Raw genomic sequence first — 13,996 nt, forward strand, 5'->3', positions numbered from 1 at the left:
TATATAAACTGACTTTACTGTTAGAAATACGTGTAACAACATGTCCGCTTTACCCCTTCTTGGTGTATCCTTACTTTGGACGAGTGTGGGGTGTACCAAGAAGGCGGCGATGGAACATCACTTCTGTAGCAAACTGCGATGGGTCGCCGATTATTTCGTTACACCACCGAGGGCCGCAGAGATACACAGGACTCTGCATCTCTGCGGTGCTATTTTTAAACTTTAAGACTGCAATGACAAGGCTGCAAATGACACTGGGGCAAGGCTGCAAATGACAAGGCTACACTGACAAGGCTGAAATGACACTGGACAAGGCTGCAGAAGGACACTGATAAGGCTGCATTGATGGGCATTTAAATGTAAGTTTTTTCCTTAAAATTCCCTCCTAAACTTGGGAGTGTGTGTTATACACCAATAAATACGGTAATGTATAGAAGGTAGGACCCGAAATTGACTCAAGCCCAGGGGCCCCCAGCACCCTAAGTCCTGCCCTGGTGACCGGTCTCATGAAGCTTCTTCTCCAAGACATTTCGGCAGGCGGTTGCACTCTGACTTAATCCCATACAATGCAGGGGACCAGTACTCTTGCACTGAACAGAAGGATGGCGAGGGCCTGCCAGCAACTCAAAGAGAAAAGCACCTGCTGGAGTGAGGAATAAGGTATCCGACGCAGAATAAGTTTTAAGATAACAAATCCTGACATTTATGTACAGCAAGCTTGTTCCTGGTCTGTGACTTCGATATACAAAGCCATAAAAACTGAGTTTTGTGTCCAGCAATGGCAGACCTGTATTTTTCTCATGACAGTGACTTTAAGTGATGTCAGAAACTCCGGTCCGATCCATTACTTTCTGGTGATGGATGTTAAACTCTTCATTCAGTCACCATAGTCATGTCTTTTAAATATAAAACCCAATTTATACCATCTAATATTAGGGTTGTCCCGGTGCCGATACCGCACATTTGCAAGAGTACTTTTTACGTTTTCAAATGCTCTCAATGCCTAGTCGGATACCTGGACACTCTGTGCGGTGGCGGATGAAGTTATAATCACCGATCTCCCTGTGTGGCTTACATTAAGGCAGGTGACAGCTGCTTCTCCTCCTCTCCCCTATGTGGCTTTCAGCTGCTTTATTGAAAGCCACACATGGAGATTGGTGATTATAATGCCCCCCGCTGCCGCACCAATCATCCCTGAGTGTCCCTGTATCCAACCTCTGGTTCCCTTTGAGTCCTCCCCTCTGATCCTCCGTTCCCCCTCTGTGTGCGCTTTTTCTGAATGCACAGAGTCAGTGATTACTGACTCTCTCCATTCATAACTGATCATCATACACTGTGTTTACAATGCATCAGCTTATGAATGGAGAGGAGCCTTTGTCTCCTGTCCATACATGTTCAGTGAAGCTGAGACTGGTGAGAAAGGGACTTTCCATTTCTCAAAGGGGAGATGTCAGGGGTCGGTTTAGACCCCTGACATCTCACCAAAGCCCCCCTACTCCCCAACAGGGTTGAATAAAAAATAATAATAATAATAATAAACATTGTAATAAATGTTTTAAAGTAAAAATAATAATAATAAAAAAAAAAAAAAAAAAAAAAAAAAAAAACATACTCTGACTGTCCACCCCCCCCCCTACACAAATAAATATATATATATATATATATATATATATATATATATATATATATATATATATATATATAAAAATTGTAATAAATAATAAAAAGGAAAATGTAAACAATAAAAAAAAAAAAAAAATGTAAAAAGAAAAACCAAAACTAGACACAGTCCACGCCTCATCAGTACTGCATATTAGTGCCACTGTCACATGACATTAAAAAAAAAAAAAGTATAGGGTAACCGGTATCGGCGAGTACTGGAAAAAAGTATTGGTACTTGTACTCGGTCTTAAAAAATAAAAAAAATGGTATTGGGACAACACTATCCAATATCTTATAATCAGAATTGAAATACAAAATAAGACATAAAACCAGTTGTATGACAAGTTTCTTTACTGAAAATCTACAATCATTGGAGATATCTGTGTAAGAGTTCCGTGTTTTTTCTTGTTAAAAAAAAATAAAAAAGTTCCGTGTTCAGATTCTGTGGAGCAAATAACTGCAGGTTCAGTCTGGCTGATCATTGTCTCGAAAAAAGATATCTTGTTCCCTTTAGTTGTCCCTCCTCTGGAATACCAGAGCCGTGACGCTATGACCTGACTGTCCTCCAAAACTGAAGGTAGGTGTGGGAAGTTCATCTTTCATTTGAAACGCTGCAAGAGAAGATATTTAAAATAAAAACATGAGCTTTAAAATGTATAATTAAAGCCTGCCCCCATTTTTTTCCCCCCTAGTGTATCTACGTAATTTAATGGTTTTACCTTTGTAGGTACATAGAAAGTGCCACTGAAGTATTCTCCTAGTGCTTCAGAAATATACATACCACACAAAGAAGTCCCCCATATTTTTGGGGGTCCCCCATATTTTTATACCTAGATTGCACAATTTGAGAGAAGGAGACATGGACTTTAGAGGCACACCCATAGCATTGAAGTAAAAAATAGAAATTTTTATTTTTATGACTAAAAATAACATTGTTGACATGACGTGTGAAAAACAAAACATGGTGTTTCGTCTAACTAACACAACCATTACCACAATATAAAAAAAAATGATCAAACATTAATTTGAGGTGATGTTAGTAGAGGAAAAGCTGGTTGGTGGTAGAGGCGTGGTGAAGGAAACTCTACATGTTGCGCACCCTTAAGTGCGCATACCCCTACCACCCCTGTACCACCAATCGGCTTTTCCGATACTAATATCACCTCAATTGAACCCGTTTTATTGTGGTAGTAGGCGGTTGTGTTAGGTGGTGTGAGTGTTGTTTAGACCAAACACCATGTTTTGTTTTTAACACGTCATGTCAACAAAGTTATTTTTAATCATAAAAATAAAAATTTCTAATTTTTTACTTCAGTGCTATGGGTGTGCCTCTGAAGTCCATATATTCTTCTCTTGAATAAATTCTGCAATCTAGTTAGGACGCTGGCACACTTATACTTGTTTGTATTCACAACGCCATTTTGTGGTGATACACTAACTTCAATTTGTTTTATACTTAACTGGACACCTGTTATAAAGGACTGTGAGAACATCTAATTCACAGACTCCTAGGGACTGATGTATTACAAGGGAGATTGTGAAAGTCCCCATAATGCTAAATGACCAGCTTCTAGGTGATCACAACCTCATGGTACGTGGACTGTATGGGCTGAGAATACAGAGTAGAGCAAGGGGTGGCATGGCTTGTAAAAGATTGTGTACACGGATTTACAACCTGATTATAATCTTGTCAGGACTGGGCTCAGCCCTTCCTTCTCTGAGCTGGCCGCTCAGGTGTCGGCTAATTGCCAGCTCCTATCTCTCTCCACAGTTACTCAGCTGTTAATGATATCCTACTCATCAGTCCTGCCTACTTAAGGCCCCTTTCACACATGCGGAACGTATGTCCGTATTTCATCCATCCGTTTGCGGATGAAATACGGACATACATGCACTCCTATGGGATAGCGGGTGTCTGCAGATAAACACCCGCAGACACCCGCTATCGTCTGCCTCCGCTATTGTCCGATTCTGCAGACGGAGTAAAATCGTATTTTTCTATCCGTCTGCAGAGCGGATCGGATGAACATGGACAGACAGTCAGTGTTCATCCGATCCCCCACAGAGGAGAGCGGAGAGCTGACAGTGCGGTCCCTGCACAGTGTGCAGAGACCGCCCTGTCCGCCGCCGGCTCAGTGGGGACAACGGAGCGATCCCCGCTGAGCAAGCGGATCATTACTGATCCGTCCCGTGTGAAAGGGGCTTAAAGCGGTTCTGCACACACTTTCAAAAGTTAGCCTCATTCGTTTGTAAATGCAGCAAAGAGTGCACAATGGCCCTTTTTTTTTTTTTTTATTGTACCTGTTCATGTTTGTAATCTGAGTTTCCTGGGGCGGTGGGCGGTGTTTGTGCGGGGATCCGCATCATGTCCAGTGATCGCCGCGCTGTCTCCTGGGATCTTGTGTAATTCATCCCAGAAGTCAGTGTGGAGGTCTGATGCGAAATCTCGCATGATCTCAATGCGTGACGTCATTACGCCGGCCACGTTTGGAGGGCGTTTTGAAGTTAGCCATTGTTAGGTAGGGTACCCGTTGTGATGGCAACATTGATGATTACGCCACGCGGCGTAGTTGCCACTGAGCATGCGTGGGATCCAGCAAGGAATGCTGGTACTTCTAATGCGATGGAATAAGGAAGTGATTGCTTGTGGGCTTCAAATGCCCACAAGCAAGATGACATCTGCTGGGCATGATTTTTAAAACTATCGATTAGACAGGAAAATGGACCAGGATACCGGGAAGCATCAGCACAAGTATGTCTGACTTTAGCATGAATTTAATTTTAAACAGTATAAAAAACAAACAAAAAAACAACGTGTGTGCAGAACCGCTTTAAGCCGTCCAGTCCAGAGGATCTCTGCCTTCGCCTTGGTCAACATCACAGAAACTAGCTCCTGCGATCCTGTTCAAAACTTGCCTTCTGGCTCCAGATCCTGCTTGCTGTTCCACTACATTGATCCCTGACTTCTGGCTTGGCTGACTATCCGTTCTAGTTACTGAACTTTGGCTATGTTTTGACTACGTTTGTTCTTTTTACTTTTATTATTAAACAAGTGTGATTTATCTGTACTTCTGTCTCGGCCCGATTTCATGGTTTCTGAAAAGTCTAAAATACAAAAGGATCTGACATGCCGATACATGAAATTGCTTTCTTATTGACAGTTCAGTGAAGTAGGAGCAGACTTGTTAAGACCAATAGGAAGTCAACATCTACACAGAAAATGGAACTCTGAAGAAAATGGGCTATAGAAGCAGAAGGCAATGCCGAGTTACACCCTGCCAGCTGTACGGGAATATAAGGCTTAAAGTGAACATTTGTTTTATCCATGTTAGGCAAAGTAGCAATTTTATTTGACTGCCATTAAATTTAATTGAACCATGTATAAGTGTCAGTTACAATTACGTTTATTGTAAACACAGCAGCTATTCTGTTCACATACAGCATGAGCGCTTTGTGTACTCCACCCATGAAAACCAGTTGCACATGTTCTACATATACTGTACTGTGTTCTTCTAGTTCCCTTGTGATTATTTACCTTTGTCAAACTGTTTGAGCAGTTCCTCTTTGGTCCAGTTGCAGGATGTGATGAGAAAAAGGCCTTTGGGTTTTAAAATAGTACAGAGCACATTTACATACTGACTACGTTTTTCTTGCGCGTTGCTGGGATCCAAGCTCACTGCATCAAAGGTGCCTTTATCCAGACAGATGTCAAACTGTTCTGAAGGACAGAAGGAGCCCAGAAAGTCTGTAACCTAAAACAACACAGAACAGCGCAGTGATAGAAAATCAAATTGTATTGTTGTTAACACAGTGCTCAGAAATGTCAGTTTTAACTTTGGCTTATTATGATTGGTTCCTAAATGTAACGGGACTTAAAATTACACTAAGTGCCCGTTTCACACTACCGCGACTTGTCAGGCGACTTAGTCGCCTGACAAGTCGCGCTACGTTCTGTACTATGGAACTGTTCTAATAGGAGCGACTCAAGACGCTCCGACTTAGAAAAAGGTTCCTGTACTATTTTTGGGGCGACTTCAGGAGACTTGCATTGACTTCCATACAGTCGTCGTTTTGCAAGTCGCTGCTGAAGTCGTGTGCAGGTCGCGTCTGTGAGTGGCGCTGCAAGTCGTGTCGCCCCTGTGTGAACGGGCACTAAAAGGTTCATGTTTTTTTTTTTTTAAATAACAAACATCTCATACTTACCTCGACTCTGCAGCTTGTTTTGCACAGAGTGGCCCCGAAGCTGCTCTTTTGGGGTCCCTCGGCGGCTCTCTCGGTTCCCCACATCAGATAACCCCCTAGGAGAAGCGCTCTCCCAGGTGGTTACTTTGCAGGTGTTTATTTTAATAAAATTGGATACATTTTGAAACTTGCTACACTATGGTACTGCTCTTTTTGATTAATTTGGGTTCCATGGAGGTATAAAGAACCTTTAAAGGAGAAGTGTGGATGTGGAGAGAGGAGGTTTAAAGGGACCCTTACGTGTGTTATGAATGTCTCCTGGCCATAAGTGGCCCCGCAAAGATGCAAAGAAAGTGAAGGAGGAGTGCGGACCCAGAAAGAGGAGTCTTAAAGGGACCCTCATCTATACGCGTTTGTCTCCTTGCCTTAAGGTAAGGGCCCATTGTTTACTTGAGTGTTCGGACGCAGTGGAGGGAACACTGGGAAGTGGTCACTGGATGTGCATGCACGCCGCCTGCCACAGAAAAGCACTTGCACTTTTTGAGAGACTGTTTTCTCTGTTCTTATTGCACTGAAATTTTTTTGCTACCCCAGGGAAATCCCCACATATACCTTGAGGTTTCGACCAGCTCTATAGTGCGTTTACTAATCAAATCCATAGGTCATTTAGTGTATTTATCTTGCTGTGTCTACAATTAGCTCTGTAGTGTGTTTACTAAATTCAATCTATAAGCTCTCCAGTGCACTCATAAATTTCCAGTAACTCATTAATTTTGTGGTGTATTTAATATATAGACTTTTTAGTGCACATATCTATTTTGTATTTATTTATTGACTTTGAGTAATGAATTTTTATTTATATTTGGAATGTTTTAGATATCGCTGAAAATTTTATCTTGTGTTTTATTATGTGTATAATATTGTTTGCACCTATTTATTGAGCACTTAGCACTTTTTTTCATGATATTTCATGTTAACTGGAAATCTATGCGCACAGATTGTCTCTGTAGTGCGTTTACTTTTTTCACTTTTTCTTTTAATTTGGCACCATAGTAGATTATAATCTTATATCTTGATATAAAGTAGTCAACACCATTATAGTTTTGTATATATATGCACAGCAATATATATATTATATATATATATATATATATATATATATATATATATATATATATATATATATATATATATATATATATATATATATATATATATATCCTACTTTGTTAGCTTTTAGACGATCCCTGAAAACACTTCTCTTCAGAGAAGCCTACCCCACCCACACCTAACTGTATTTTCATTTTCTCCATCAGCTCATCCCCCACAGTTATTACCTTTTGTTTCAACTTGACCCTCCCTTCTAGATTGCAAGCTCTAAGGAGCAGGGCCCTCTGATCCCTCCTGTACTGATTTGTATTGTAAGTGTACTGTCTGCCCTCATATTGTAAAGCGCTGCGCAAACTGTTGGCGCTATATAAATCCTGAATAATAATAAATAATCTATTTTTGCACTCTATTTATGCTTCTACACTGTATGGTAATAACTGAACATCAAGAGTACGCTGTATACTATAACACTGTAAAGATTTTTTAAAATAATCTTTAAGAGGTTAACCTTGGATTGAGCAAGGTGGATTTAGCGGGTTAGATAGCCCTTTAACATATAAATCAGATTAGCGTGACATCAACACACTCCAGCTATTTTACATCAGTGGATTCAGTTTGATCCATTTTCGCTGTGCGCAGCTTTTCCCAATAATATCTTAATCCAGCAGCAGCGCAGGAATAATCACTTACCACGCTCCTGAATCTAGACGCCGAATGCAGGACTAGGCCCCGCCCATCAATGGCCGCATCATTGGATTTAATTGACAGCAGCGGAAGCCAATGGCTGCACCACTATCAATCTATCCAATCAATAGCCAAGAACCCCCTAGCAGTGAGACAGCGCGTCCCCATGAGACAAGTTTGAGGGTTCAGGTAAGTAAAACCGTCAGGCACCGACAGGTATTTTTTCACCTTAATGCATGAAAAAACACGAGCCTTTAGAACCCCTTTTAAAGTGTAAGCTCAGCTTTTCAGAAAAAATTAAAAAGGTGAACCAACACCATACCCACTCCCCCACCTCCCCGGTCCCCGCTGTACTTATCTCCATGGGTGATGAGCTGTCAGTGACCATGCAGCCAATGTAGCAGCCCAAGGATCTGCAATTGCTGCTCTTCACCCACATCTTTCTGTAGCCCCTCTGGTATGGATGAGAGCGATACAGACTGGTCAGCCCCAGCACAGAGAATCACTCTGATCTGTCCTGGAAGCCCAGCAGAAAGAAGGGGGATAAGAGCAGGGATTTCAGATCCCTGTACCGCTACGCCATCTGTGTGGGCACTGACAGCTCCTCACCCAAGGAGGTAAGTACAATGGGGACTGGGGGCGAGGGGTAGGTAAGGAAAGGAAAGTTACTGAAAAGGTGCATCATGGCAACATATGATGGGACTTCATTATCAAACAAAGAAAGGAGCTCTGTCAGTAATGGGCTGTCTAAAGCTGGCCATACATTATACAATTTTAATTAAGGCTCGGTTCACACCTATGCGAATTGGAAGAGGCTTACACCGCATCCAATTAGCAGAGCATTTTAAAATCTATTCGTTTGAATGAATCTGGTTCACATATGTGTGTTGCATTTGCACTCCTCATTGTCCCCAAAAAAAAATGTGCGTTTTCTAGGCATTGCGGTGCGAATTGCAGGCATATAATCTTGTATGGAAACGCATCTGATTCGCAGATGCGTTCCCTTCTGAACCCAAATTCTCTCCCCCTTCCTCATTACACCTCCCCCTTTCTCCGATCAGTGGATCCGCAGCTAAAATGGAGAGGAACCGCTGAACAGCTGCTTTTTCTCTTTGCAGAGAAACCAGAGCTGGAATTCGCACCAGACTACGGACTAGTGTGAACCCAGCCTTAAGCCGAGTATACATATATATGTGAATTGGATGTGGGCTTCTCCACATCTAATTTGCATGACATGCGAGTGACTGGTTCTCAATGGAGCCGGTTCACACCGGTCCAGAGCAGCCGCGGTCCACATTCTAAAAAGGTCCTGTGCATCTTTGGGTCCGGTGCAGATTCAGGCAAAAATTTGGACCCGATTTGCACCTGAACAGGTGAACAGGAACACGCCGAACCCCATGCTGGGAGCCGCGGCCGCACATATGTGAGCCCGACCTCAGATTTACCATCAACTATGCATTGTACAGCAAGGGCCTTCCTGATTGCATACAAACTGAAAGTGTTTAGCTTTAACCTCTTATTATATGGTCTTGGTACATCTAAAGGAAAATTGTATAATGTATGTCCAGTTTGGCACTCTCTCAATGTCACAGCAGCAGAAGGGGAAAGAGAGAAATCCTGTATACCAGAACATAATTCAAATGCTTTTTCACATTTTGCTAACTTTACAAAGCTGAACAGGCAGGAAGTAGTGCATTTTTTTAACGACTTTTCATCCAAAGCTAATAAAAATGATGATGCACTTATATTCTAAAATTAGGAACTCATCAACAACTGATATATTATTAATAATGCAGTCATGGCCCGGAGTATAACCACAACTTTGGTGACTGGCACACTTAATGAGGATTTGATTTATCGCTCATTCTCTCAAGGTATGGATCTGATGAGAACTCAGAAAAGCCTCTCAGTACAGCAGCATCAAAAAATCTCTGTAAGCCTAGGTTCACACTGATGCGATTGCGGGATCCAGGACGATTCTAGCGCTGGTTTCCGCAGGCAGTTCACACCGGCACACAAAAAGAGGCTACAACCAGGGCATGCAGAGAGTGCAGCGGGTGATGTGTGGGGACGTGGCAGATAAAATAATATAGTCGTGTAATATTCTAGGAGCACCAGAAACATGGTAAAGGTGCAAAGCCTGAACTGAATAGGCAAGAGAACAAAAGGCGTAAAGGTGATTGATAGGGCAGCTCACACCATATAAAGATCAATAGTGTGCAGTCAGGCACTAAGGTCCTGACATGGCCTACCTTAATAAAGAACATGAGTAGCAGCAAGCTGGGTAAATGTTGTATAGCTGTGGTCTTTTACTTAGATCCCTTTCATACTGGGGCGTTTTTCAGGCGTTTTTCATGCGCTTTAGCGTTAAAAAATACGCCTGAAAGAAGCTGCAACTGCAATCCCAATGTAAAAGCCTGAGTGCTTTCACACCGAGATCCCTTTCATACTGGGGCGTTTTTCAGGCGTTTTTCAGGTGCTTCAGCGTTAAAAAATACGCCTGAAAGAAGCTGCAACTGCAATCCCAATGTAAACGCCCGAGTGCTTTCACACCAAGGCGCTGCGCTGGCAGGGCGTCAAAAAAAGTCCTGCAAGCAGCTTCTTTGCAGCGCTTTTGGAGCGGTGAATAAAGCGCCCCTTCCCATTGAAATCAATGGGAAGCGCCTGTAAAACGCCAGAAAAACGCCTGAAAAACGCTATTGGCAGCAGCGTTTTGTGGGCGCTTTTAACCCTTTATTTGGCCACTAGCAGGGGTTAAAAGCGCCCCAATAACGCTCGAAAAACGCTGGTAAAGCGCTGCTAGTTTAAGCGGCGCTTTACGAGCGTTTTTCGGGCGCTGACATTGTGAAAGGGTTCTTAAAGCACTTGGGCTTTCACATTGGGACTGCAGATGAGGCTTCCTTCAAGCGCTTTACAGGCGTTTTTTTTAACGCTAAAGCGCCTGAAAAACGCTTGAAAAACGCCCCAGTGTGAAAGGGGTCTTAGAGCTGGAACTGTGCATGGTGGCAGATACGCCACCTAAAATGTATATGTATATTTTATATATATATATATATATATATATATATATATATATATATATATATATATATATATATATATATATATATATATATATATATAAGCAATAAGGATGGCTTAATAACAAACAACTTACGATTCTAGCCAAAATGAGAATCACTTACAATAAAAAGATCACAATTCTCGTGACATAAAATCTTTCACATTATAGAAAAAGAAAAAAAAACGGGCTAACTTTACTGGTTCGTTTTTTCTTTAATTCATTAAAGTAATTTTTTTTTTTTTAATTGCATTTGAAAGACCGCTGCGCAAATACAGTGTGACATAAAATATTGCAACAACCACCATTTTATTCTCTAGGGTGTCTACTAAACTATATAATGTTTGGGGGTTCTAAGTAATTTTCTATCAAAAAAAATGATTTTTAACTTGAAACCAACAAATGTCAGAAAAAGGTTTAGTGTTTAAGTGGGGTAAACTTTTTTCACTTACACGCGAAGTCTATTCCATTGACAAATTGTTACAATGTTTATACTTAAGTTCAACTGATAGGCCCCTTTCACACGGACGATCCGTTCAGGTCCGCCTGTCAGTTTTTCAGGCAGACCTGAACGGATGCTCCATAGAGGTCTTGTCACCGCTGACATCCGACCCACTCCGATCTGAAAAAGTGTGACAGAGGAAAAAGATATTTTTCCATCCGTCATCGGATCGGGTGATGATGGACACTGCGGTCCGTCGCCACCCGATCTCCCATAGGGGAAAGCGGCGCTGTGACAGGTCCGTCCCTGCGCAGTGTGCAGAGACGGACCTGTCATCTTCCTGCTCAGCGGAGATCGCTCCGGCGATCCCCACTGAGCAAGCGGATATCCACGGGGCGGATCAGCACTGATCCGCCCGTGTGAAAGGACCCATAAAGAATGTTTTGACTCTTGGCAGGCTGCCCAGCTTTTCTCTTCCTTGCTTTGGTGGGCTGTGGCTTCAGAAGAGCAGAGAATTCTTTGCATAGAAAGAACTGTGAAACACTTTAGTCAAGATTGCGATAACGATTCTTGGCAATTAATTGTGCAGCTCTACCTGGTAATAACTAGTATATATAAGGTGTACCAAGGTCAAAGGATTGAACCTATGATGGGCCTACAACAATCGATATCATAGAAGAATAATTAAGATTGTAATAAAGCAGCACAGTGAGCACACAGGCTTCAGTTCCACACCATCTAGAAAGATAGGAGTAGCACCAATAATTTAAAAATGCTATCATAAACAGCAAAAGTTCAGTGAAGGGTCTAAAGTACAAACCAAGCTGGATAAGGTAGTGAAAGATGGACCCACAAGAGGATAAACGTCTGGGCTGGTTACCATAATGTAAGGCTGAATGCTCAGCCTTATATGCACGTCCCAATCAGGTGTACGGCGGCACTTCTGCATCACCTGACTCGGCTGGTAAGAGGTGCGAGCGCAGCGCCGTCATGGCCGCACACGTGTGGTCCACAATGCGGCTGCAACAGACGGGGCCGAGCAGGACACACAAAACGGTGCTTTTTTGGTTCAACAGACTTCAATGGAGAAGCAGAAGAAAAGTATGTAATGCGTTTTTGCAGCAACTTGTGTTTTTTAATCTGCCCAAAAAAATAACGCAAATCGCAGCAAAATCACGCAAAAATCAAAACGCACTGCAGAAACAGATCAAAAGCAAACTGCATAGGTGTGTACCAAGCCTTATGCTGGCCACATGGATCAATTTTCAGAAAAGAATATTCATACGAAAAAATCTTTTTACATTTGCTGAATGAAAGAGTTTGGTTTGAAAATGTCACATTCTGTTTTAAAATTAATGTAATTTCTGAATGAAAACCACATACACTGTCTGAAAATTCCGCTGACCAAGAAGTTTAGTATTATTTCTAAATATTCCCATCACTGTGGTTGAAAACAAATGTCGATTTGACCCCACTAACAATTAGAAAACCAAACGAATGTTCTTAAAAATAATTTTTTTTTTTTTGAAGGAAGACATTGTTTTTGTATGGCCAGCATATAATATATTACAGTTCTGTTTAAAAAACTACAAAAAATGGTCTAACTTTTTTTTTTTTTTCTTTAAATAAAAAAAAAATTACCTCCGAGTCTGATATTTACCAGATTCAACCTCTAATAGTGTATCTCTTCTGTCTGTTATTCTCAGAGTGGATTAGAGATTTTGCTCCCTAACCATATAGTTGGTTATTTATATTTACCCCTGTACAGAGATAGTTAAGAATTAATTACCCTTTTACATAAACACGCTCCTTAAAATACATTAACCAGTTGCCGACCGGCGCACGCCAATGTACGTTGGCAGAATGGCACGGGCAGGCATATTGGCATACAGGTACGTCCATTTTTAAATGCCGCCCTGCCATCGCATGTGCGCCTGCACGCTCGCGCTCCGGGCGGGACCCCTGGTGAGTCCGGTTGCGGTTCCGGTGGACTAGATCGCCGCAGGGATACCCGCGATCTCCTCACGGGGCGATGCCGTTCTAAACAGCATCTCCCGTTCTGCCTAGCAACAAGTGATGCTGATCTCTGCTTCATGTGATTGGAGCAGAGATCGGTGTTCACTAACACAAAGCCCAGCCCCCCACAGTTAGTAACACGCCCCTAGGACACACTTAACCCCTACACTGCCACCCACTGGTTAACCCCTTCACTGCCAGTGTCATTTACACAGGAATCACTGCATTTGTATAGCAGTGATTGCTGTATAAATGACAATGGTCCCAAAAATGTCCAATGTGTCCGCCATAATGTCACGGTCACAATAAAAAAAATAAAAAAAATATATAAAATAAATAAATAAAAAATAAAATAAAAAGATCGCTGCTCGCCGCCATTACTAGTAAAAAAAAAAATTATTAATAAAAATTCCATAAAACTATCCCCTATTTTGTAAACGCTATAACTTTTGCGCAAACCAATCAGTAATCGCTTATTGCGATTGTTTTTACCAAAAATATGTAGAAGAATACGTATCGGCCTAAACTGAGGGAAAATTTTTTTTTTTATATACCTTTGGGGGATATTTATTATAACAAAAAGGTAAAAATTTGGCGTTTTTTCAAAATTGACGCTCTATTTTTGTTTATAGCGCAAAAAATAAAAACCGCAGAGATGATCAAATAGCACCAAAAGAAAGCTCTATTTGTGGGAAAAAAAGGACGTCAATTTTGTTTGGAAGCCACGTCGCATGACCGTGCAATTGTCAGTTAAAGCAACGCAGTGCCGAATCGCAAAAAGTGGTCTGGTCTTAAGCCAGCAAAATGGTCCGGTCTGAAAGTGGTTAAACATTTGAAAA

The 13,996-nt window shown here is 41.6% G+C and overlaps 1 protein-coding gene across 4 annotated transcripts in view; it reads right to left on the reverse strand.

Moving 5' to 3' along the window:
• Positions 1–1,995: 1,995 nt before the first annotated feature.
• The window catches only part of EEF1AKMT2 (EEF1A lysine methyltransferase 2), a 32,557-nt gene continuing 20,556 nt past the window's right edge, over positions 1,996–13,996 (reverse strand). For all 4 annotated transcript variants that reach the window (XM_077455567.1, XM_077455566.1, XM_077455565.1 and 1 more), the window contains exons 5-6: positions 5,198–5,414; positions 1,996–2,273 (exon numbers count right to left, since the gene is read on the reverse strand). In XM_077455567.1, coding sequence (XP_077311693.1) covers positions 2,173–2,273; positions 5,198–5,414 — 318 coding nt within the window. In that variant the 3' untranslated portion in view covers positions 1,996–2,172. The remainder of the gene's footprint in view (positions 2,274–5,197; positions 5,415–13,996) is intronic.

This window comes from Lithobates pipiens, unplaced genomic scaffold (assembly GCF_037356315.1).
Source record: "Lithobates pipiens isolate NorthernLeopardFrog02 unplaced genomic scaffold, aLitPip1_a1.2 Scaffold_25, whole genome shotgun sequence".
Lineage (NCBI taxonomy): Eukaryota > Metazoa > Chordata > Amphibia > Anura > Ranidae > Lithobates > Lithobates pipiens.